The 24,355-nt window shown below is 44.1% G+C and overlaps 1 protein-coding gene across 1 annotated transcript; it reads right to left on the reverse strand.

Annotated features, from left to right (window-relative positions):
* Nucleotides 1-399: 399 nt before the first annotated feature.
* On the reverse strand, nucleotides 400-23,960 carry LOC133895325 (structural maintenance of chromosomes protein 1). Its single transcript, XM_062335566.1, has 18 exons — nucleotides 23,425-23,960; nucleotides 23,093-23,329; nucleotides 22,762-22,995; nucleotides 21,832-22,070; nucleotides 12,841-13,107; nucleotides 12,443-12,713; nucleotides 10,789-10,913; nucleotides 6,720-6,829; nucleotides 6,520-6,627; nucleotides 6,288-6,427; nucleotides 5,462-5,551; nucleotides 5,157-5,365; nucleotides 4,867-5,036; nucleotides 4,128-4,237; nucleotides 3,514-3,893; nucleotides 1,607-1,858; nucleotides 883-1,110; nucleotides 400-813 (listed from the first exon to the last, which is right to left on the reverse strand). The coding sequence occupies exons 1-18, from the start codon at nucleotides 23,887-23,889 to the stop codon at nucleotides 765-767; spliced, it is 3,684 nt and encodes a 1,227-aa protein (XP_062191550.1). The 5' UTR covers nucleotides 23,890-23,960; the 3' UTR covers nucleotides 400-764.
* Between the last annotated feature and the right edge of the window lie 395 nt (nucleotides 23,961-24,355).

A 24,355-nucleotide genomic window follows, 5' to 3' on the forward strand; every position in this document is an offset into this window, starting at 1 on the left:
GTTCAGCATTGAAAACTGGTCCTTCCATCTTTTATCATCCTTGCATGACTTTTAGCCTCCTTGCCAAGGAGTAAAAAGTACTATAAAAAATTTAGGTGCAGGTGTAGCATTACCCTACACCTAGCGACCCAATACCACATGCTATTTCTTCCCTAAAATTTTAGTAAAAAGTTAGCATCTGTAAACACGAGGTTCCGGTTCTCCAGTGAGGCACGTACGGTTCTTTTTTCCAGTCTAATCCGGGTCTAATAACACAAAAGAAACTTTGCTTCCGAAGATCAAATAGATCGCTGTAGTCAGGATATATAGAAGGCAACCAACATAACATATATGAAAAACCAAAGGATGCACTGCACTCCACTGACCATTAGATCCAACCAAGCAAACTGTGGAAACAAATTGAACATTCGACGAAATTAAACAAATTAAAAAGTACCACAAGAGCAACCAAACATACTACAGAAACAAATAGAAAATCGCAAACATTAAATCTTCTTGTTTTTCACGCAACACTACATATGCACTAGGGAAACAAACAACATCATCATACAAGAACCTGTCGAAAGAGACCAGCCAGATGAATCCAAAATATATGGGTCTCGTTCAGCACATAGCTAATGTACAAAAATGCACAAAGACATCCCTAGCAGATACAACAGTTTTGTGTTCCTGCATTAACTGCATGCGACCAATCACTTAGGTACACAAGTTAAAACATTAAATTGGTTAAGGATAGTTAGTAGGAAATTTCCAACAAAGTTGCTTCATGCTTCCCTATACTTAGTCAGGTCGAAGGTGAGAGTTCTCGAGCAACTGCATATCAGATTTGAGAGTTAGGTAATGTGCATAGAAAAGAAGGCAAGTAACAAATGTGCATTTTACCTTCGTTCTGAGTCCCTATAAACACCAACCAATGCTTCGGCTTTGTCATAGAAACTATCCTTCAGTGATATGACAATGCTCTGAAACCCGCAGCCTCCATCACTACCTTGTTCGTCAGCAACACGCTCACATGACTTTGATCTGATAAACCCAGCAACCTTGGCAACATTTAAATTGTCCAGAGCTGCATCTACCTCATCCAATATGAAGAATGGTGATGGCCTGAAACTGAAAATTGCCACGCAACTTTACGAGACTTGATTGAGATAGAAGGTGAAGGAAGAGCGGTTGTCTGAAATAGATGTGCAGCCAGAGATATAACCCCGATATGGCACAAGAATACAGAATAGATTGTTTTTTTTTTTATAACAGTGCTTTACCCTTGCCAAACTTTAGTGAAAGGCCAGTGAAATACTGATTCCAAATACTTGTGCTATGTTGAGTTATTGACAATATATATCAAACTCACTTATTGGCGTTGGCATACCCAAGAGGTTCTCAAGAAGCATGGGCAAGTGAAACAGTAAGTAAACATCTCTATATTAAAACAAAATTGGCATCCGAAAAAAAGTGTGCGGACACTTTGAGTGAATTAGACAATTTCTGCAGATGGATTTGTGTCATTTCACTATTAAAATTATTACTAATGGAGAAACCTGACATTTTTGGACTCTGAGCCCCTATCAAGGAAATGTACTTAGCAGATTTACTATAAACATTTTACCTGTGAATGGCAAAAAGCAAAGCCAGTGCTGCGACAGTCTTCTCCCCACCGGATAACTGTTCCATATCTCTAAAGCGTTTGGTAGGTGGCATAGCTGTGTACTTGATTCCATGTACAAAGGGTTCGTCTTCATTTTCTAGATTTAAATATGCTGTTCCTCCAAGTGGATGTGTATGACTTTTTGTCAACTGCTTATAGATTTTGTCTATTCCTTTAGATATGTGATCAAAGGCCTCCATGAACAGCTCATACCTAAGAACCAATAGAAATAACAGTGAGCATGACATAATCCTCCAAGAATCTAAAACCACGGTACCATATAGGAGAATACGAAACAAGAGTGTTTGGGAACATCTCATCAGTGTAACACTCAATTCTACAAATGTCAAATAATTGGAAGGAATCCATAACACCCCCCTCCCACAAAAAACAACACAGAAAAGGTACCTACATTTCTACTTAACCCCCTTGCCTCTAAATCTGTTTCAGTATATGCCATAAAAAGTAATATATAACTTATATTCCCCCTTTTTATCATTTGTTCGTCTCTTCTTTTGGCTTCCCGTACCAGATCAACACCAATGTTCTCACATCACATGGATGCTTGTGTGGCAAGGACAAAAGTGGAAGAAAGCTGAGAAAGCTTGCGGAAACCTGAGGGCAATTGCCGGCCCTGATGAGATGGGATGACAGTAATAGCTAAACTGGAAGATGATTATGCCTACAGCTTATATGTTGGGTTTACTTGTCCTTTTTTTCAGTTTGCAAGCTGCCCAGGCATCAAGCATGATCTCAAATGTCATTGAGATACTAGTCCGAGACAATACCTAGACCCCTACAGTTAACAAAACCTAACTACCTTTCTCAAAACTATCACAAAACCACACTTCATTTTCAACGAGTTTAAACAGGAGCACCGTTCTATGATATTGTTGTTTAGAGGTGTGGTTTTGTGACAAGTTTTACCAAAGGTAGTGTAGTTTTGTGATTTTACTCAAAACCCAAAGACACCTAAGATTGTTGCAAATTGGAAAAGAATATTTATTGTTGCATTTGACCAAAGAATTTCTGAAGTAACAGTCAGCTGAAAACTGATCATGTTTGACTATTTTAAAAAGTACACTATTTTCGGGTGCATATCTGGTGCAAATGCACCAAATATTGCAAATGGTGCAAATCAAGTAGAAACCATATCTAGAAGTTCTCAAAATTTTAGAAACTTTTTGCAGCTATAGGTGCGGTTATGATGTACATTCGCACAAAAATTCAAGTGCAAAATTCGATCTGGTTTGAGAGATACAAAAATAACAAATTTCAGGTGCATTTGCACTACAGGACAAATTTTTGTCATGTAGTGCAAAATGACCTGAATTTGTCATTTTTGTATCTCTTAAACCAGATCGAATTCAAACTTCAAATTTTGCACAGATATAGAGCATAACATCATATTTAGGTCTGCAAATTTTCAGATGTTTTGAAAACCTGTAAGTTTGTTTCCTGATGGATTTGCACCATTTGCGCCAGATATGCACCCCACTATTTTAATTGCAAGAATATTGGCAAAATCTTGCATTAGTACACCTCTATGTAAATTGAGTACTACTGTGACTGGCTCTGCAAGTAGGCCAGAAAAAAACAGAAGCTGTTCAACTTTAAAAACTACTTAGAGCTTTCTTCTAGCTATCACCATTCACAATAATCATTTCTTAACATAACCAGACAATCATCTAAAAAAGAGAAATTGCAAACTACAGATCACTAGAGAAATAGATAGCATGAGTCCCCAAAAGTGCAATGGCAGAAAATTTTGCTAGTTCCTACAAAAGATAGAGCATCCTACAAAAGAACTTAGGAATTTTAAGCCACCAATTCATATGTGGATCAACTTAAGAATGCTTGGGCAATACCTCCTTTGCTTGACAGAGTTATATTTGTCGGATATCTCTCGCTCTTCTTTCCTAGCTGCTTCAAACTTTTCGGTAACCTCCTTTTCCTTCCTTTGGAGTGCATCATATTGGTCCAATGCTTTTAGATTTGGAGCAGTACGTTCGATCTCAGCCAGTAGCGCACCTATTTCTTGTTTGAACTTTGCCTCATGTTTGTCACATTCGGAAGGTCGCATAACCTGCAGATAGATTTTGCTAAGCTGGCTATAATCAAGGACCAGTTCTTGGGAGGATGATTCGGTATCCATTGGATCATTCACTGTAGGAAGCTTCAGCTGCTCAAGTTCACACTTCTCATGAATCTCCCGTTGGCGTGATATAAGTTGCACGAGTTGCCCCTCCTACAAGTCCACAGATGGTTTCATGACAATAGCAGCCTTTAACATATTTAATAAACTTCTACAGATATTAGCATTATCATCAATAGTTCAATACATAAACACAATGAACTCATCAATAGTTCAATACACAAACACAATGAGGCAAGCAATCTTTTAACAGACTACAGACATGACTCTGTTACAAGTGCATAAAAGAACTCTTGATGAAAGAGGCCAACTGTTAGAAAAACCTACCTTTGACTTCACTTGGCGATCCAGCTTTGCCAATGTAGCTGCAACACTACTATTCTGCTCCTTTAATTCGTCAATGACCTTCTCACATTCGTCCGACTTCAATTTCCAGTCTGTATAGGGAATGAGTTTCATGAAATCACCAGAAAGACGAGCAGAAGAATGAAGATTCATTCTGGACTTTGGAAATTTGACCGTCGCTTGACGTAAATGTAAAGGAAAGCATCTGAGTCCTAAAAGCAGAGCAGTATCACAACGAACAGAACTGAAGTAACTGTTGTTGGACTTAAAAATAACCTTCATGCTCATCATTAAGAAAACATCCTAAGGGTGTGTTTGGTAGAGCTCCAGCTCCAATTTTTTTTGAAGCTGGGTATCCTTAGCTCCAAGAATATGTGGAGCTGGAGCTGGAGCTGTGAGTAACTGAGTACATCAGGGGTGTTTGGGTGAGACATCTTGTTTTGATTTTAGGCTATAAAAAGAGGCTTAATCCACTTTATATTAGCCTAAAAACTCTAAATCTGAAGTGGAGCTGACATCTTGTTTCTTTAAGTTTCAAGATCCAACTGCCCCTGCTGCGCCAGTTTTGAAGGCATAGCTAAACTAATATTGCATTGAAAGAGCTAACTTTAAAAGTTAAACCACGATGTGACATGGAGTACGGAATAAGGGTCACCTACTATGGCTACTTTTGATCACCAAGAACTATCAAGAAAATAGAAAGAATGCTTCAGATGTGCACCTTCAGCCTCAGCTTTCAGTTCTTCCATCTGACTCAAAGTTTGCTCTGCTTCAGCCTTAGCACCAGAGTCTCTCTCCTGTAAGCCCTTCAGCTCTTTCTCTAGGGACTCATGTGTCTCTTTTAACTTCACAATCGGTGCCTGCATATCTCGCTTTTGTTCATATTCAAGCCTGCAGAACAAGATGTAAGATGTTGTTTATACTTGAAATTGTGTGTGCATGTAAAAGTAACATTTAGTCTGAACCAATAAAACATAAGATGAGAATGTTAATTGCCTAACTGTTACGTACTGATATTTCAATTTTGACATTTGGTTACTTAGTCTTAGCTTCCTCTCCTGCAGTGCTTGAGCATCTTTTAGTTGCCTTTCTTCATACTCACGGATGTTCTTCACACCAACTGAAATACTAAAATCTCTGTACACCTTGTCCACAATCTCATTAATCTTTTTCTCAAGCTTTCTTACTTCTACTTCCTTTTCAGCAAGATGGGTCTTGAGCTAAAGAAACAAAATTAGTGACCAATGCAAAAATAATGGTTCAAACCTGATGAAAACAAGAGGTGAAAGGTGAAAACATTTTCAACAAAATATTACCTCCTCCTTTCCAGGCTCCAGACGATTAATCTCTTCCTTAATATTACTCCTCTCAGATGCCAATTTGAGTAGCTTCTCTCTGAGATTATTCTGCACAAAAGATTAACTATTTAACAAACAAAACGGTGGTATTCTAAGAAGGGTTTAATAAAGAGAAGCAATCCCCCATTACAGCAGGTCACACCTAAAGTCAGAAGTGAAGTATGATCTGTAAATCATAACAAATAGACACTAAGCAGAAATAGAACCGACAGTAACATACACACCTCAGCAGATGCTGATCCTACACTTTAGATAAGAAAATGGCAGAGAGAGGGACAGAGAGGGAAAAAGTTCCTAAAGGAAATATAGTTGCTACTTACAATTAAAATAGAAGTGTGGACTGCTTGCAACTGATACAGGGGAATAGCGTTTGCATAGGATACATATTCTAAGCTAAAAGTAGTGAATAAAACCATCAATAAACAAGGAGATAATTCGCAATAGCATTAATTTTTGCATATTCATGTTTCCCAGGCAACTCAAGCTAAAACCATATAAAGATTTTTTTATTTTGACAGGGAACAATATCCAAGAGCCATACTGAATCTTTTTGTCAAGACCAAAGAGCTATATAAACCCAGAAAGAGAAAGAAAAAGACGCGAAAAAAGTAAGTTAAATAAACAACGACTAGCCTGCCCTCTATGAAATAGCCTCCACCATAGGTTAAAGTACTTTCTTTCAGAGCTCGACATCTTGGGGCAGATCAAAGATTAACAGTTATCCATTTAGATGAGAGAAAAATATTAATCATTATTTGGCTTATTAGTCAAAGTATCAACCTACCTGTTCAACATTCAAGTAATGCAACTTTTTCTCAAGTCCAGTTATTTTCTCAGATATGGCAAGCTCCTTTCTCTGCAACTCCCTAGGGGACCCAAGTTCTGACATTTCAGACTCCAGCTGATTTTTCTTCTTCTTTAAAGCTGCAACACAAATCGCATGAAGAGTCAGTAAGACATATCACCAAATAGCCCACATCTGTCTATATGTAATAAGGAAATGGGGCAATACAGACATTCTATTCTACTGTCATCCCATTTGTTTGATCTAGCTTCCATTCCACCACTTATTCCACCAGTCATCGTGCCAGATTTAGTCAGCAGAATCCCATCGACAGTGACAACTAAATACATACACAAGATAGCACAGTAAGCATAAAAATAACCAAACAAGAAAAAAGCTGCTTCAGAATATGCAGAAGATATAAGCACTTACCTTTATACCTTTCACCACTCCAACTTAAGGTTTTAGCTTCGTCAAGTTTATCACAGACAAGTGTATTTCCAACAGCATACAGAACTGCTTTCTCCAAAGCTCGGTCAAACGTATAATGTTAAGACACAAAATTAACGTGGCGACAAAAAAAAAATATTGCAAATTGGTATAGTTCAAGGATGACTTATACACAAAGCAACTAACTTTTTTCCACAAGCTATTACTGCAAAAATGCAAAATCAGGTGAGCAGGCAAATATGCACAACAAAATTAAACAGCAAGGGCAAGGCTCAGTGAATGGTTGTGTTCACGTCTTTTTAGGAAAACAGCAGAGGGTCTTTACCTAGAAGGTGGGTGGATAGATGGGCAAAAGACGGATAGCACACTTGATGGAAGTGATCCAGTAGGAAGCAAAAAAAAAAATGGCAACGGCTCTTCTTAGATGTATCTATCGTGCTTATAATGCTGAGAGATTGATTCACAACAGGATGAAAAAGTAAATGTTCAAAGGATTGCATGGAAGCACAAATGTGTCCCTAGTGACAGATGCATTCATGGCATATCTTTTCACGAAAAACAGCAGAGGAGCTTTATCTAGAAGGTGGGTGGATAGATGGGTAAAAGATGGAAAGCACATTTGATGGAAGTGATCAAGTGGGAAGCAAAAATGGCAACGGCTCTTCTTAAATGTATCTACCGTGCTTATAATGCTGAGAGATTGATTCACAACAGTTTGACGATTTTAGGCAATGGTAGGGAAACAAGTAAATGTTCCAAGGATTGAATACAGCAACATATGTCCTAAGCAAGTTGAGATAGGCTAGAGATGAAACTCACAAGATCTAACTAAAAAGATGATGAGAAAATAATAATGATAATAAAAGTACTAGTAATAGTAAAAAAAATAAAAGTAATAACAGTACAAGGAAAATGATGCATAAGTTATTGTTCTGGCACGTAGCTTGCTAACTTCTACGCGCTTCTATCCGTGGATAGTTCTTTGGGGATATTCCATCCCTTCAAGACTCTCTTTCGACCCCTGTCTCCCTTCACATTATCAGCACACCTCAGTATCCCGCTATGCATTCGTAACTCTGGAGGTCTCTATTGGATACGTCCAAACCATCTCAACTAATGTTGAACAAGCTTTTCTTCAATTGACGCTACCATAACCCTATCACATATATCATTATTTCGGATCCGATCATTTCTTGTATGGTTACAAATCCATCGCAACATACACATCTCTGCTACACTTAACTGCTGGACATGTCGCCTTTTAGTTGGCCAATATTAGGCGCCATACAACATCATGAGTCAAATTGACGTCCTATAGAACCTACCTTTCAGCTTTTGTGACACACTCGTCACAGAGGATGCTAGAAGCTTGACATCATTTGATCTATCCGGTTTTGATACTATGATTAACATCTTCATCGATATCACCATCCCTCTGTAGCATAACCACCTCTCCACCGAGACTAACATATTCTCCCTCCTGCCTAGTAGCACCGAAATCGCACTTCATATACTCAGTTATGGTCCTACTAAGTCTAAAACTTTTCGATTCTAAAGTATATCTCCACAACTCTAATTTCCTATTTACACCTATCTTACTCTCGTCAACTAGCACCACATCGTCAGCAAAGAGCATACACCAAGGAATATCTTCTAGAATGTCACTTGTGACCTCATCCATCACCAAAGTTGGCCCTTGATATAGTCCTATTTTAAGCGGAAAGTCATCGGTAACACCTTCACTTGTACGAACACTTGTCACAACGTTATTGTACATATCCTTGATGAGGGTAATATACTTTGTTTGTTGGGACTTTATGTTTCTCCAAGGCTCGTCATATGACATTTCTTGGTATTTTGTCGTAAGTTTTCTCCAAGTCAATGAATACCATATGCATGTCTTTTTGTTCCCTATATCTCTCCATAAGTTGTCTTATCAAGAAAATCGCTTCCATGGTTGACCTCCCGGGCATTAAACCAAATTGGTTTTTGGTAATGTTCGCCATTCTTCTTAGGCGATGCTCAATAACTCCGTCTCATAGCTTCATTGTATGGTTCTTCAGCTTAATTCTATGGTAATTAGTACACCTTTGAATACCTCCTTTATTCTTGAAGATTGGTACTAAAATACTACTCCATTCTTCGGGTATCTTGTTTGATCGAAAAATTAGGTTGAAGAGCTTAGTTAGCTATGCTATCACTATGTCTCCAAAGACATCTCCACACCTCAATGGGGATACTATCAGGGCCTATCGTCTTGTCTCCTTTCATCCTTTTTAAAGCTTCCTTGACCTTAGCTTCATAAATCCTTCGTACAAATCATCTGTTGGTATCATCAAAAGATTCGTTCAGCTCAATGGTAGAGCTCTCCTTCTCCCTGTTGAATAGTTCGTCAAAGTACTCTCGCTATCTAATCTTGATCTCACCATCTCACCAGAAGTCGACCGGTCCCATCCTTGATGCATTTGACTTGGTTGACGTCCCTCGTCTTCCTTTCACGGATCATGGTCATCATATAGATGTCCTTTTCTCCTCCCTTTGTACCTAACCGCTGATAAAGATCCTCATAAAACCGACCCCTTGCTTCGCTCATAGCTCCCTTTGTGGTCTTCTTTGCCACTTTGTACTTCTCTATGTTGTCCGCACTCATGTCAAGGTGTAAGCATCTGAAATATTCTTTCTTCTCCTTGATAGCCTTCTAAACATCCTTGTTCCACCACCAAGTGTCTGTAGCTTCGCACCTACTTCCTTTTGGTCACCCCAAACACATCTGAAGCCACCTTCCTAATGTAAGTTGCCATCTTTATCCACATGTCGTTTGCATCCTCTCCTTAAAATTCTATGCCGCCTCTCCTTTGAGCTTCCACCACTTCGGTCTTGCGATTTTGGCGCCCTTGTCCCGTCGAACACGTATGCAGAAGCGAAAGTCAACCACCACAAGTTTATATGGAGGGACAACATACTCTCCATGTATCACCTTACAATCTAAGCAAGCATGTCTATCCTCTCTTGTTGCAAGGACAAAATCAATCTGGCTAGAGTGGTAGCCACTACAAAAGGTCACTAAATGATATTGTCTCTTTCTAAAGGTGTTAGCTATTATCAAGTCGTAGGCCACAGCAAAGTTAAAGACATCCTCTCCCTCTTGGTTCCTACCGCAAAACGCAAAGCTCTTGTGCACCATTTCTACTAGCAGTCCATTTCTACTCGCAGTCCATGTGTACCATAGCTTGAAGCTAGTATCTCCACCTCCTTCGCCTTCTGTCCCTTCCATTTAGTTTCCTAGACACTTAGAATATTTACACGTATCCTAACCGTTGTATCAACTAACTCTCGCAACTTACCTATTAGGGACACCACGTTCCAACTACCTAAACAGATCCTACTTGACTCTGCTAGCTTCATTACCCTTCGCACACGTCGAGACAAATACGAAGACCCTTGCTCATTTTTTACTACACCCGGGCGCCGATGTAGCGTGCCACTAAGGATGCGACGACCCGATCCTTGCCCACTTGTCACCGTATCCAAATCAAGATGCAACGGCATCACCAAGGGGGTGACGGCCCGGCCCTTGCCCATTTAACACCACACCCGGGTTCAGATTTAGCACGTCACTAAGAGGGTTACGCCCCCAACGGATTTCTTTTGGGTTTCATCTCCATAAGAGTGGCTGGATTTTTTTGTGTTGGCTCGCCAAGCCTATCACAACCCTCCTCAACCTGGGCTTAGGACCAGCTATGTTGGTACAAATGCGTCCCTAGTGACAGATGCACCCCATTTCCATGCCGTTAATTGTGCATTTGAGCAAGTGCACTCGGTGTGCCTACCACTTTGAATTTCTTGTGGACATTAAAAATTGTAATAATCTATCAATGAAAAACAAATTTCAGATGCATGAAATAGTTATGGCTGCTGTATATAAATATATGGACATCTAGAAGATAGGTATTTGATTTGACCGCTCGAAAGAAATCATCTGCAGAATAAAATAACAAAAATAATCTATGGAGCAAGCAGCAAACTTTGTTAAGACTACAAATAAGGATATTGGATGACATCAAAAACCAACTGTGCAGATCCACCAAGGGTTCGCAGCTTCTCAATTATTGGTTTCACACGGACTGATTGCAAGGGAATAAATGTTTGAGGAGGAAGACGCTGCTCCTTCAAATACTGTAGCACAGAAAAGATAAAGTGACTTTGCCTATATTAATAGACAACGTGGAAACTAAAGATCCAGCTCACAAAACAACATCATATAATGCAACCAACATAAATTGCATAATGGCTTGTTGAAAAGAAATAACTAAACCAAATCAACCCAGAAGTTCATTTATTCACTATATTTGGGTTAATCCATTGTTTTGAATAGGGGAGCGTAGCAGCTGTCATGGCATGTAATGGCATTCGTGGTGCTGTAGCAAGCGTCTACATCTACAATAGAACATGTGTAGTATGCAATAGTAACAAGGATTTTGTTGTCAGGTCTTTATGTCAGTTATTAACTGCATATTGTGTCTTTCCACAGGTATAAAAATGGTGCCCCACATTTTTTAGATGCACCTAATACATGCAACTCTATTGACTATGCCGTGACATTTTCTATACCTCAACTTTGTTCTTATTAATGAGTAGTGACTCTGTTACCAAGCTATTTTGAATTACTGGTTCTCCAAGATCTAAGACTGGCTATGATTGATGAGAAGGACATCACTTCCTCGGATACAAACATTACCCATGCTAAAATATTCAAGGTCCAATGACATGAGCATGTGCAAAGCAACTTAATTACCGGGTGAGCTCGTTCCTATGTGTTAATGATTTTCCTAACGAGAATGTGCTGCTGCGTAACACTTGTGCTAAGATCTGGCATGGTTAGGTTGTCTTTTATGACCTGGATGTTTTATTTGAATAACAAGTAGTTTCATTGTTTAGCAAAACATAGCCAGACATGTTGCTCCTGAATGATTTTTTTTTTTTGCTGCTACAGTTCTGCAAACTGCTACTTAAAGCTTTGAACACATCCAAGCAACTACCGGAGAGTTAAGTAATTCTGTTTAAACTTGTAATGTCTAGCACAGGAAGTTTGAATGCAAAAAGCAGAACAGAATGGTTAAATACACAAAGGAAGCATATCTTAGTAAGACATACCTAACTACTTCATACATCGAACCCTTTAAAATGTGTTCCATTACCTCTAGAAAATCTATGAAGTATTTATATGGATAAATATCTAGTCCTAAGTCCAAAGTCATTTTTAAACAGATAACACCTCCTATATTCCCGTTCGATCAGAATTGCATTGATCTGATCCAAATGGATGTGAGGATGAGCCATACTGCAATCTCTAACAAATGGTATGGTTTCATTAGAGGGTTATTTTGCAGATTGTACATACCCTCACATCCCTTGAATATGTCCCATCCAAATTTATTGCAATAGTTCACATGAGTTAGCAAGTCACCACCAAATTTATTCCAATATTCCAATAGGGGTTTATCCCTTTTATTATGCCCAAACAAGAATTGGGGGGGGGGGGGGGCATTTTATTCCATTTAAGAGGCTAAGAAAGTGCATTTTGAATTAAGCAGTGAACAAACAGTAGTGCCATACTGCTAGTGACTGGTACAGATAGTACGATATGCCTTCCCAGTAAATAAGGAAAACGTAGAACTAGGTGACAAGAAATCATGAAAGAGCACCTTAATGCATTCCTTTCCAGTGTTTTCATCTTCCACTACGACTGCATCCATGAATTTCCCCATGGCAACAGTAACAGCAAGGTTATATTTCTTCTGTGAGGGCCTGCAAAGTTCATGCATGCGACCATGGACTCCAGGGAATAGCCGCTTTAGACTTCCAACAGTTTCTTTTAATCTGGCGTCGCGCTCACTTTCATGCTTGTCAGCTTTAAGCTCCCGTAATTGTGTATCTATCTCATCCACCCTCTGCTTCAATGTTTGGTACCTAGATCTGCAGAATTTTTGTTAATTAGTATATTAAGAATTAAAATCAATATTGATAGTGGAGGAAAAAATTGTTGTGCCAAAGGTCTTTAAGAAACACCACATCAAAATCAAAGCACTTGGTATAGACTAACCCAGAAGATTGGCGTTCTTTCGCAATTCTGTTATGTTCCTCGCGCAAGTGCGCGAGCTCATCTTCATGCTTGGGGATGGAATGAAGAATTTTGTTTAGTCTTGTGTGCAACTCATGCTCTTGCGATGATATCTCGTCCTCACGGCTATGCAGCTGCTGCATATTCTCCTCTAAATTCTTTTTTGCTTCAACATCAGCATTTAATTTTTTGTCTATAACTTCCTTCTCGTCTCTCAGCTTTGCTGTCTTCATACCTGCATCCTCCTTACTGTAATGAAAGTAAAGTGCAGTCAGAATCCAGACAGCGTTGAACCCAGAGCAATAATAAATGGAAACATTATGAGATAAGATGTTTGAAGTTATCCCTTTCAGACAATTGTCAACAGCTGTTCAGACGAGCTACTGAAAAAGGCCCATTAATATTTGCTAAGCTAAACAAAGTACAAATTTCATTGAGCTTAACACTGCAAATCCAAAATCATATCAGTAACTCATGGCTATCAAATATTGGATACTCACAATTATCTTGATCAGCGTGATTTCTTTTAGTTCAAGTGTAGCCATATAACCGCTATGAGACCATCGAAAAAGTGTTACACAAAAGGACATTTAGGCACTGTAAAAAGCCATACAAGGAAGGCCCTTCACAGAAACTGAGAAGATACATAGCTGCATATTTCCAAAGTACACCTACCACATAGTACAAGCTGCATTTTACAAGATTAAATATCTCTGTTAATTGATCATTAACATTACAGTGGCGATTTAGAGATAACAAAGTTCATGAGGTGGCAAGACACACAAATTAGAAATGGCATGTGCTTTTTATTTAGTAGGCATAAGTCTAAAGCATCAAATAGAAAAGAACTGAATATTAGATATTTGTGGACACTAGACAATTGATGAATGTTCCAGAGTGCATACAATAAAGAAGACGTATGTTGCCTTTTACAAGGTCAATAACCATACAAATAGATAAACGTCTAGTGACAACTCAAGTAGTGGAAAAACATTTTAGAACATAGCATTTTAGAACATTGCACTCTGATATTTCAGAGTGGAGTGCACTCATTGGGGTTTTATCCCAACCCATTCCATTTTATTACAAAATGACAAAGTCTATTGGATTTATATGCCACAACTTCATGGTGTTCATCTCCGGTTTCAACGGTTGACAGAAATTGTTCAACAGCCAGGTGCTCATTCACCGGCTGCTCGCCTCCTACCACAGCGCCAAGTGCGTTTATCTTAGAGGTGGTTTGAACAGTTTTGCAAAAACCATTATGTTCAGCCCCGGCACAGCTAATTGAGTCTATACTGAGTTTTACTTTCTTTTTTTGGTCCGTGTGGCTCATTGGGTTTCATCTCTAGTGTACGGCCTACCCCAAGTTGCTTGGGACTAAAAGGATCCGTTGTTGTTGTTATTATTGTAAAGTTGGTGTCTTGATGACACAACCTACAATAAGATGGCTTTCTGTCATTGTAGTCAGTTCCTTTTGGAATCTTTCACAACCATTTGCATAGTGTTTTTTGTGGAGGATGCACATGAGAACTGAAGGGGTGGGATGCACCAGATACCCACTGGGCAAATACATACAAAATCAGCACAACTTTTAAATCCTGCTACGACCTTGTTTGACGCACTTAATCCCAGCCCAATCCATGTGGGTGGGTCAGGAATTTGGGCCACGATTGGGCCACTCCAAACATTCCCTAAGAGAAATATATCTAGCTGCACCAGTATTATTACATGATAAGGCAAACATTAATGTGACATTTTCCTAAAAACACAGAGGTGTTAATACAAAATATAAGTATAATTTTGCATATGATATAGTTAAGACACTTAGCTACTTATGTTGGATTCGATCCTGCGAGAGATGGATCGTATGAACACACACGCGAGCACACACTGTTAGCAACTTCTGATGTTTATTCAAAAACATCCAAAAGCCTATAGGTGCTAACATTCTCTAACACATAGGAGTTTTCTCGCTGCCAGCAGCCTCTGATGTTTATTCAAACACCCAAAAACCTATAGCAACTAACACCCTCTACTATTTGGATTTAGGTCATCCAAAGGTGTGTATTACAAGGAGGGGGGGGGGGGCAGCCCAATATATAGGCACAACAAGAATTACTCTAACATTATTCCCCCTAATCCTTGTGTGTTTGCTTAAATTTAATCTGGACCACTAAGCTCCTGGAATCGAACTTGCCTTAATGCCTTTGTTAAGATGTCTGCGAGCTGGTCCTTAGTGCAAATGAAATCTGCATTGACACTCCTGTTATCCAAGCACTCCCTGATGAAGTGGTAGCGCACATCGATATGCTTGCTACGCTCATGGAACACAGGGTTTTTGCTTAGTGCTAGAGCCGATTGGTTGTCAACCTTGAGCTTGACGGTGTCGACAGGCTTCCCCTTGAAATCGCCGAGCAAACGAGCCAGCCAAACACCTTGTGTAGCTGCAAGGGTGGCGGCGACATACCCTACTTCAAAGGATGACAGGACCACCGCCCTCTGTTTGAGAGAATGCCAACTCACCAGGCTGTCACCGTAGAAGAACAAAGCGCCAGGAGTGCTCTTCCGCGTGTCAATGTCGCCGACGAGGTCGTTGTAGCTGTAGCCGACCAGCTGTCCCTCCTCTGCTTTCCCGTAGTGGCAGCCGTAGTTGATCATCCCAGCAACATAGCGCAAGATCCTCTTCACGGCCGTCAAATGCTCCTGAGTTGATCCCTTCATGAAGCGGCTCATGAACCCGACGCTGAAGGCAAGATCTGGCCGTGTGTGGACGAGGTAGCAGAGGCTTCCGACAAGCCTCATGTACTCCGTCGCGTCCACTTCTCCTGCCGTGCTCTTGCAGCTGAGCTTGAGCCATTCCTCCATCGAGGTGTGAGCAGGATTGTAGTCTCTCATCCCTGCCATCTCTAGAATTCGAACGGCGTAGTGCGATTGGCACAGCATGATGCCGCCACCGCCGCTACTTTGCTGGACCTCGATCCCAAGGTAGAAGGAGAGCAAACTGATGTCACTCATCCTAAATTGAGTCTTCATCTCCGCCTTGAATTGATCGATCTCCTCCTTTGCCAATCCAGTGATGATCAGATCATCCACGTAGACCCCAAAAAGCAGCAGCGAGTTGCCATGGCCTCACCGGTACGTCGCATGTTCGTGCACGCTCTGCTCAAAGCAAAGAGCCCTCAAAGTGTTGCTGAGCTTCGCGTTCCATGCGTGCGGTGCTTGTCGCATGCCGTAGAGCGCCTTCCACAACCGCATGACTTTGTGCTCTTCTCCGGCGACGACAAACTCTGGCGGCTATGCAACATACACTTCCTCCTCCAGTTCGCTGTTGAGAAATGCCGATTTCACATCCATGTGATGGACCGGCCATTCCTCTTGGGCAGCTAGCGTCAGTAGCAGGCGCACAGACTCCTGACGGGCAACAGGTGCGAATACCTCGTCGAAGTCCGCCCGGCTGCTGCACATAGCCCTTGGCGACGAGGCAAGCTTTGTGCTTGATCACAACCCCAACTTCGTCTTTCTTGAGCTTGAACACCCATTTGAGCCTGACTGAGCGGTGTCCACACAACAACTCCACCAGCGTCCATATCTCGTTCTCCTCGACGGACTTCATATCTTCCAGCATTGCTACTCGCCACGTCGTGTCATGTTCTGCCTCGACGAAGGAGCTCGACTCCCCTGCGCTCGGCAGGTGCAGCTTGACGTTGTCCAAGACACAGGTAGTGTATCCCGCTAGAGCTCCCCCGTCGCCGAGCAGCTTGTCGACGACGCGATAACATACTGGGTTGTCGCCGCAATGTGCGTCGAGCCTGGCGCTGTCATTCGGCGGTGGCGTGATGAAGTCTGCCTCCCTAGTAGATTTGCTGCTTGGTATTACTGTTCTCAGCACCGCCGCTGGACTTGGTGCAGGTGGTTCTGCCGTTGGTGTTCCTCCGACTGAGGTGGGCCCGTTTGCCGTTAGGAAATGGACTTGACTCACCATGAACTCCACGGCGAAGTCGCTTGACGGAGCCACGCTCCCAGCTGCATCAGCCTCTCAGCTCCACCCGGTGTCCTCGTCGAAGATCACATCTTGCAACACGCGGACACGCTTGGTGCTAGGGGTCGTAGAGGCGATACGCCTTCGTGCCACGCTCGTAGCCGATGAAGACACAAGGCGTGCTCCTGTCATCAAGCTTCCGCAGATGCGGTCGCACCTCCTTGATGTACGCCAGACAGCCAAAGGTGCGCAAGAAATTCACCGCCGACTTCCGGCCGTGCCATGCCTCGAACGGCGTCATGCCATCCAGGCTCTTCGTCGATGCGCGATTGAGTAGGAAGACGACAGTGCTCACCGCCTCTCCCCAAAACTCTGCTGGCTTGCCCCTCTGTTTCAGGAGCGCGCACCGTTGCGATGATCAACTGATTACGCCTCTCCACCACACCGTTCTGTTGTGGGTTGTATGGCACAGTGTCGGTGTATCAGGAACCGGGGGTCCCCGAATCCCGAGGCCAGGCCAGCCTTCTGCCACATGGCGCCATCCCGCGGGGTCTCTCCTGCAAGATGAGAAAAGTTCAAGTCCCGGGAGAGGGCGCTCAGGGCCACAGTCGGTGGCCCCCGAGTACCCACGGAATCCAAGTACCGGGAAGAAAGTGCTCGGGGGAGTGTACGATCACCCCCGAGCACCCTAGTCCCCCGACGACCAGGAGAGCTAAGTTCCGGGAGAGAGTGCTCGGGGCTGCGTGCGACAACCCCCGAGCACTCGGTTCCCCGAGGATCCGTACAAGTGTGCCCGGGAGAGAGAGCTTGGGGGGAGGTGAACAGTACCCCCGAGCACTCGGTACCCCGAGGACAAGGAAAGGCATTCTCGGGAGAGAGTGCTCGGGGAGGTGAACAATACCCCCGAGCACTCGGTACCCCGACGACCCAGAAAGGCCCCCGAGGGGCCCACCGATGAGGTGTCAACCAGTCAAAGGCCTGAGACCGCATTTAATGAGCGTGCGTGGCCTGTCACCTCCAACTACTCCCGCCGCGCTCAGCGTCAGTTCCTGTCATGTTCTGACAGAGAGGCGTCGTGGGGTTATTAATTGCACGGGTCCCGTCCCGTGCCATCCGGCCTGTCTCAGATAACGTCGTAAGGACCAAGGCGTTCCGTCTGCCGCGCTGCTGTGGCAGGGGAACAAAACAGGGCGGGCACGCCGGGCTGCTCTGCGGCTTCCCGGTGGGCCCTCTCCACGGCGCCCGTTGCCAGGGCATTTATTGTGACGGATGACCGGGCGTGCGACGCATTTTCCACCCCCGATCACTTCGCCCAGAGGAAATGATGACGCCCTTTCCATTTATGGTGTCTCAGAACTCGTGCCCCCCTTCCGTTCGGGGCACGTTGCTGCCGGCGGGTACTTAAAGCAGCCGGCAGCACAGAAGCAAGAGAGACGAAAAAGAGAGCTGAAGAAGACGGTTGAGAGGCAACGAATAGACAAGAACACAGCGCAAGAAAAACACGGTAGGGAAGGCTGAGCCCAGTCCCAGCCGAAGAACAAGGAGCCCCAAGCTCTTAGATAGACCAACATTCTTGTAACCAGCAACATCCTTGAGGGACTTCCTCAGGACAGTTATAGCATCCATACAGGAGTAGGGTATTACGCCCCCGTGCGGCCCGAACCTGTCTAAATTCCGGTGCATTTACTTCTTCTTGCACTAGGTCAACTCCCCCACCACCGGCCGTTGCATTCATTCCCATTTATTTCTCCGACGAACGTATTCAGGAACATCCCCCCGGCTGAATCTCTAAAAAAGGGTCTCTCGGGATCCCTGCGACTGGAGTTAATCCTCCGACACACAGAGAACTGTCGCTGGAGGCCACGATCCACGCAGTGGCGTGCGAATTCAATGGACGTGAATTCACCACCTTTGTCGGTGTGGAGGACGCAAAGCTTCCGACCACTCTCCACCTCCGCCTGGATTGCCACCATTGTGTCGCTCTTCGCAGGCAGGAGCATCAGCCACATATAGCGGCTAGCATCGTCCACCATCAGTACGAAGAAGCGACGCCCACCTGGTGTCGCCGGCGTGATGGAATTGCATAAATCTCCATGGACGAGGTCGAGGAGCTCTTTCGCCTGAAACTTGGCCTGTGACGAGAACGGAGCTCGACGGTGCTTGGTGGTGACGCACGTGTTGTACAGCTGCTCGACGTGCTCCAGTTGCGGCAGGCCTCGCACCATCTCATGGCGCGCCAGCCACTGGAGTGTGTCAAAGCTTATGTGGCTGTAGCGCGCGTGCCACCGCCAGACGTTCTCGTCGTGACGCGCCACGAGCAGATGGGACGGGCAACATCGAGGCGCTAGATGTACAGCCGATTGCGCCTGCGACAAACTTTGGCGAGAAGGCGGCGCTGGCAATCCCAGATCCGCAAGATGCCGTTCTCGATCAGCACCTTGGAGCCCCCCTCATCCAGCAAGCCCATGCTGATGATGTTGTTCTTCAGTCGTGGGATGAAGTAGACTCCGGAGAGCGCTTTGTGCTCTCCATTCTTCCCAGCGAACAGGATGGTGCCACAGCCGCGGATATCAACCACCGAGCCATCTCCGAAACGAACGGAGCCCACCACACCGGGCGACCCATCATTGTGGTCGGTGGCGCCGATGTCGAAGTACCAGCCCTCCAAGTGGTTGCCGTCGTCGGTGGCACCAATGTGGACTTGCGCGCGTGACTTGTTGAGGTGGACGTGGCTTGGCGGTGGCTCCTGCACTTCATTGAGAGCACACACCTGCATCATCAGGAGCGCAGGCTCGTCTTCTTCCTCGCCTTGGGCCAAATAAGTCTATGCCTTCTTGGGCGATCGACAATCCTTGGCTCAGTGACCATAGCACCCGCAATTGCGGCACTTGTCGTGGGAGAGATCACGTGTGGCCTCCTTGCCATTGGAGTCGCTGCCTCCCCCTTTCTTCCACGGTGCGCACGCACGACGAGTCGGCGACGAGCATTGCCGCCGCACTTGCCACTACATGAGGACCCTGCGCCCAACTTCCGCTCCTTGATGTGCATGAGTCTATTGCTCCTCGGTGAGGAGGAGCTTTCCGCCGACGAAAGGGGATTCTTCCGGATCGAGATGATCCTCCTATCGCCTTTAGCCTCCCAATCACTTCCTCCAGCATGAGCGTCGAGAGATCAAGAAGAGTCTCAACGGACAGAGCAATCTGCGAAAATCTCATGGGGACTACTCGCAGATATTTTTCTACCACCTTTTGTTCTTCCATCGTTTCTCCGAGCGTAACGAGGTTGGTGACGAGGGCGGAGAGACGCATCACGAAATCGTCGAGCATCTCCCCGTCATAGAAGGAAATTGCCTCAAATTCCTTCCGCAGCTGTTGTGCCAAGGCCTTACGGACACGATTGTCGCCGACGCGCATCAATGTGATGGCGTCCCTGGCCTGCTTGGCGCTCGTTATGACAGCAAACGTGCCGATCATCTCCTGGGGCACGGTGCAGAGGATGGCCTCCAGTGCCATGCGATCTTCCTGGAAATTCGCATCGCCAAACTCCACTGTATCCCAGAGACCGCGAGCCTATAGCATGACCTTCATGAGCAGGCCCCAGTCAGCATAGTTGCTCCGTGTGAGGATCGGGTAAGACGTGCCGCCAACCTCCTTGACCACACGTTGGACGACCACATTGTGTCCACCAACGTCTCAGTGTCACATTCGTAGTGGCGGCGGCGATGGGGAGTTACGGGGGTTGAACTGTCTCCAGGGACTCAAAGCCGCACCACTCGTAGGAGCCGACATCGCCGAGATCGATCAACCCTGGCTCTAGTACTAATTGTTGGATTCAATCCTGCGAGAGGTGGGTCGTATGAACACGCACGCAAGCACACACTGTTAGCAACTTCTGATGTTTATTCAAAAACACCCAAAAGCCTATAGCTGCTAACAGTCTCTAAGACACAGGAGTTTTCTCGCTGCTAGCATATTCAAACACCAAAAAACCTATAGCTGCTAACAACCTCTACTATATTGGATTTAGGTCATCCAAAGGTGTGTATTACAGGGGGGGGGGGTCAGCCCAATATATAGCCGCTATACTACTGTTTATTAGTGTAGCCGATTTACTGTTTGCTGCAGTACCCAGCAGCAGAAAAGATTAAACTACCTGACACACAAGGATTACTCTAACAACTTAGACTTGAAACATAGAAAAAAAATACACAAGGTATAACACACCAAAATAACACATATGATAGGGTGAAACTGGAAAAACTAACAGCAAGTCAGCAACATTGCAGTTACACACTGGTCCATTATGCATTGAAATGAGACTGGGTCTTACTCTTTACCCTATTATTCTAAAAAAAACATTGCAGCAACCAAATACACTGTGGAGTGTGAAGTAAACAAAAGAAACCACAAAAACATGCACCATAGTCCCACATCCTGCCACACCAATCAAACATGAAGCGAGAGACCTATCAAGTATCAAGTATCAAGAGGGAGAGCCAAGGAAGGGGCAAGAAGACAGCCCAGCACACTTGATGGTGGATGGAGGTTGGATTTTGTATTGTTTAAAAAACAGGCAGCAGGCCTAGCACCTAGCGATGTTTAAGACAGGGATTTTGAAATCCAACTGTCTTCACACCCACCTCCTCTCTTCCACTTCCTCTGCCCAGACAGATAAGCTCCATCTCATCTTTTCCTTTTCTTGCATTCCATCTCCTTTATTCAATGGAGGCAACCACCAATGTTAGGATAATTGGTGGTAGATACTAGATAGTATGTTGTTTTGGCTTTAGGGACCTTTTCGTACTTTAAATAAACAGTTAGCCCCCAATACACATCTGAGACATAGCAGGACTTGATATGTATTGGAACTTGGGGCAACTCAACTCCTAGGTGTACATGTTCTCCCTAAAATAATACACGAAAGATGCAATTATGACTAGATGGACTAAATATTAAATCCACAGTGCATATAAGATGTCTGGTCACACTCACATTCTATGATACTCCTGGAGTTGGTCATCAGCTAATTGTAGTTTTCCACTTTTATCTTGGCCTTGCTCATTTAATTCCTCAATAGCTCTTGTGACATCAACCAGAGCACTTTGCAGCCTTTTCATCTCTTCCAGATGCTTCTTGTTATCATCCTTCTTTCTGTCAATCTCTTTCTTGCAGCTTTTGATTTTTGATTTGAGCCGAGATATTTGCTCTTTCAATTTAAGAAGCTCAGGTTGCTGAGGATAAAAGATATAATTACAATATAGAATGTTATTAGTATGTCCAGTTGCATGAAATTGAAAGATATCGGTACATCATTCTAAATCTTAGACAAGCCTTGTTTCAGCTATTAAGGGTTCCTGGTAACAATTCATCTGCAACAAACTAGTATCCCTTAATAAAGAAAGCAAGAATGATAAATTAAAAGCAAAAGCAGCATTCAGCCCTTTCATAGTGAACGTGACTTTATAAGAGCACCCAAATCATTGAGTAAAAATAGCAGAAATAGACACATGGAAAGAGCTAAGCTAAAAGAATATTAAATGGCAGCATATACGATTATCATTGAACCCATGCAAAACATGATATAGTTCTAAAAATAATGCGGATATGTAGAAACACTAGAGGGATGCTAGGTGGTGGGGATTAGAAGGGGGGAAGAATGTGTGTGCTGTGCATATGCATGAATAAGTGAGCAGAAGACCAGAGGTGACCAGTATGGGCGTGTGGTTGGGAGACCTAATAAACCTCTGATGAGGCATGAAAAGAATATTATAGGATATAATCAAGCAATAATCAGTTGTATAGAAAAAGTAACAGCCATGTGAATGAAAAAAATATGAAGATGGTTCCTCGTAGAGAGCCCACACTGCCACAGATACATGGGAACATTTTTGTGGAGCAAAGAGTGAATGAAAAGGAGCTTACCTTCTTGTCAAGTTCAAGCTTTTTCTTGGCTATACTCTTTTCGCATAATGTCATTTTCTTGAGAAATGCACTTTGCTCCTTCTTTTTTGCAGTTAGTTCATAGTCAGCGGATTGATTCTCTTCCTGCACCTGCTGAAGAGACTGTCTGTCGTCCACAAGCTCAGCTTCTATTTTCTCTATATCTTTTTCGATGGTGTAGAGTTGCCACAGGGAATGCTCTGTCTTCAACAGTTTCTGGACAAAAATCAAGGAGAGAGGGTATAATTAATGTGAATAAATTAAATACAGTGCAGGCAAAGCTCACGCAAGATTTTTCACAGGAATACCATACCAGTTTCTGCTGGAGGCGTAGATGCTCCTCTGCCTCTTCTTTTTGTGCCTTCTTCTGCTTCCTCTCCATGACAATGGTCCTTTTCTCTTGATAGACAAGCGCGGACTTCTCTTCCGCCCTGGCTTTCTGCTCCTCGAGCTCGTCATACTCCTTCCTAAGCTCATCGGAGCCTGAGATCTGCTCAAGAAGAGCGGTGAGCTCCTTGGGGTTCTTGGAGGCGATGGATTCCACATCACCCTGCAGTGCAAATGGTCAGTCGCCTTGATAATGAAACCCTAAATTAAAAACTCTAAAATTATCAGGAATATACACTGATGAGGGAAGAGAAGGACCTGGAAAACGAGAAAGTTGCGAGCCTTGACGAGTATGCCGAGGGATCTGAGCTTGGCGTTGTAGTCGTCCCAGTTGACTTGGCGGCCGTCGATGCGATACTCACTGCCGCCGGCGCCGGTGATGGTGCGGGTGAAGTGGAGCTCGTCGGCACCCATCTGGTAGACGAGGCGCACGGAAGCCCTGCGGCCCTTGGCCTCCTTGTCGCGGTCGTCGAGGGCGTAGATGAGGTCCTTGAGCTGCGCACCGCGGAGGTGCGCTGAGCGCACGCCCAGCACGAAGCTGATGGCGTCCATCAGGTTCGATTTGCCGGCGCCGTTGGGGCCGATGATGGCCGTGAAGTCGAAGAAGGGCCCAATCGTCTGCGTCCCCTTGTACGACTTGAAGTTCTCCACCTCCAGCCGGTGGATCCGACCGCCGTCCCTGCCCCGGTTGCCGCTGCTTCGCCCATCCGCCACCGCAGCCATCTCCTCCCCTCCTCCACCTTCAAGAACTAGCTAGGGTTTTGGTCGGAGCGGGCATTCGAAAACGTATGGACGGGGAAGAAGACGAAGGGAGCAGCGCACGAGCGACAGGAGAGCGGACGGCCCATTAGGGCCCTGGGACGGCCCATCAGAGTGAGTGCTCCAAAAGACTTTTAAAAACTTATTCTTTATATTTTTAATATAGAGAGCTTTTTCAATAATATTTTTTCTCTAAATTTCCTTCCTCTCCAACAGACTCTGGATATCCCATTTTCTATATATCCTCTCATGTGTCACCAATGGATGAACCCCACCTGTCATACACACGCGTACGTCCTCGAACAATCTGCAACAGAGAAAGACAACAGCACACGGCCGAACCCAAGACTTCCAACATCGACCGACAGCAGCACAACAAGGTGGCGTCATCTTTGCGGCAGCGGCACACGACCACAGCGACGGCGACGAG

This window comes from Phragmites australis, chromosome 16 (assembly GCF_958298935.1).
Source record: "Phragmites australis chromosome 16, lpPhrAust1.1, whole genome shotgun sequence".
NCBI lineage: Eukaryota > Viridiplantae > Streptophyta > Magnoliopsida > Poales > Poaceae > Phragmites > Phragmites australis.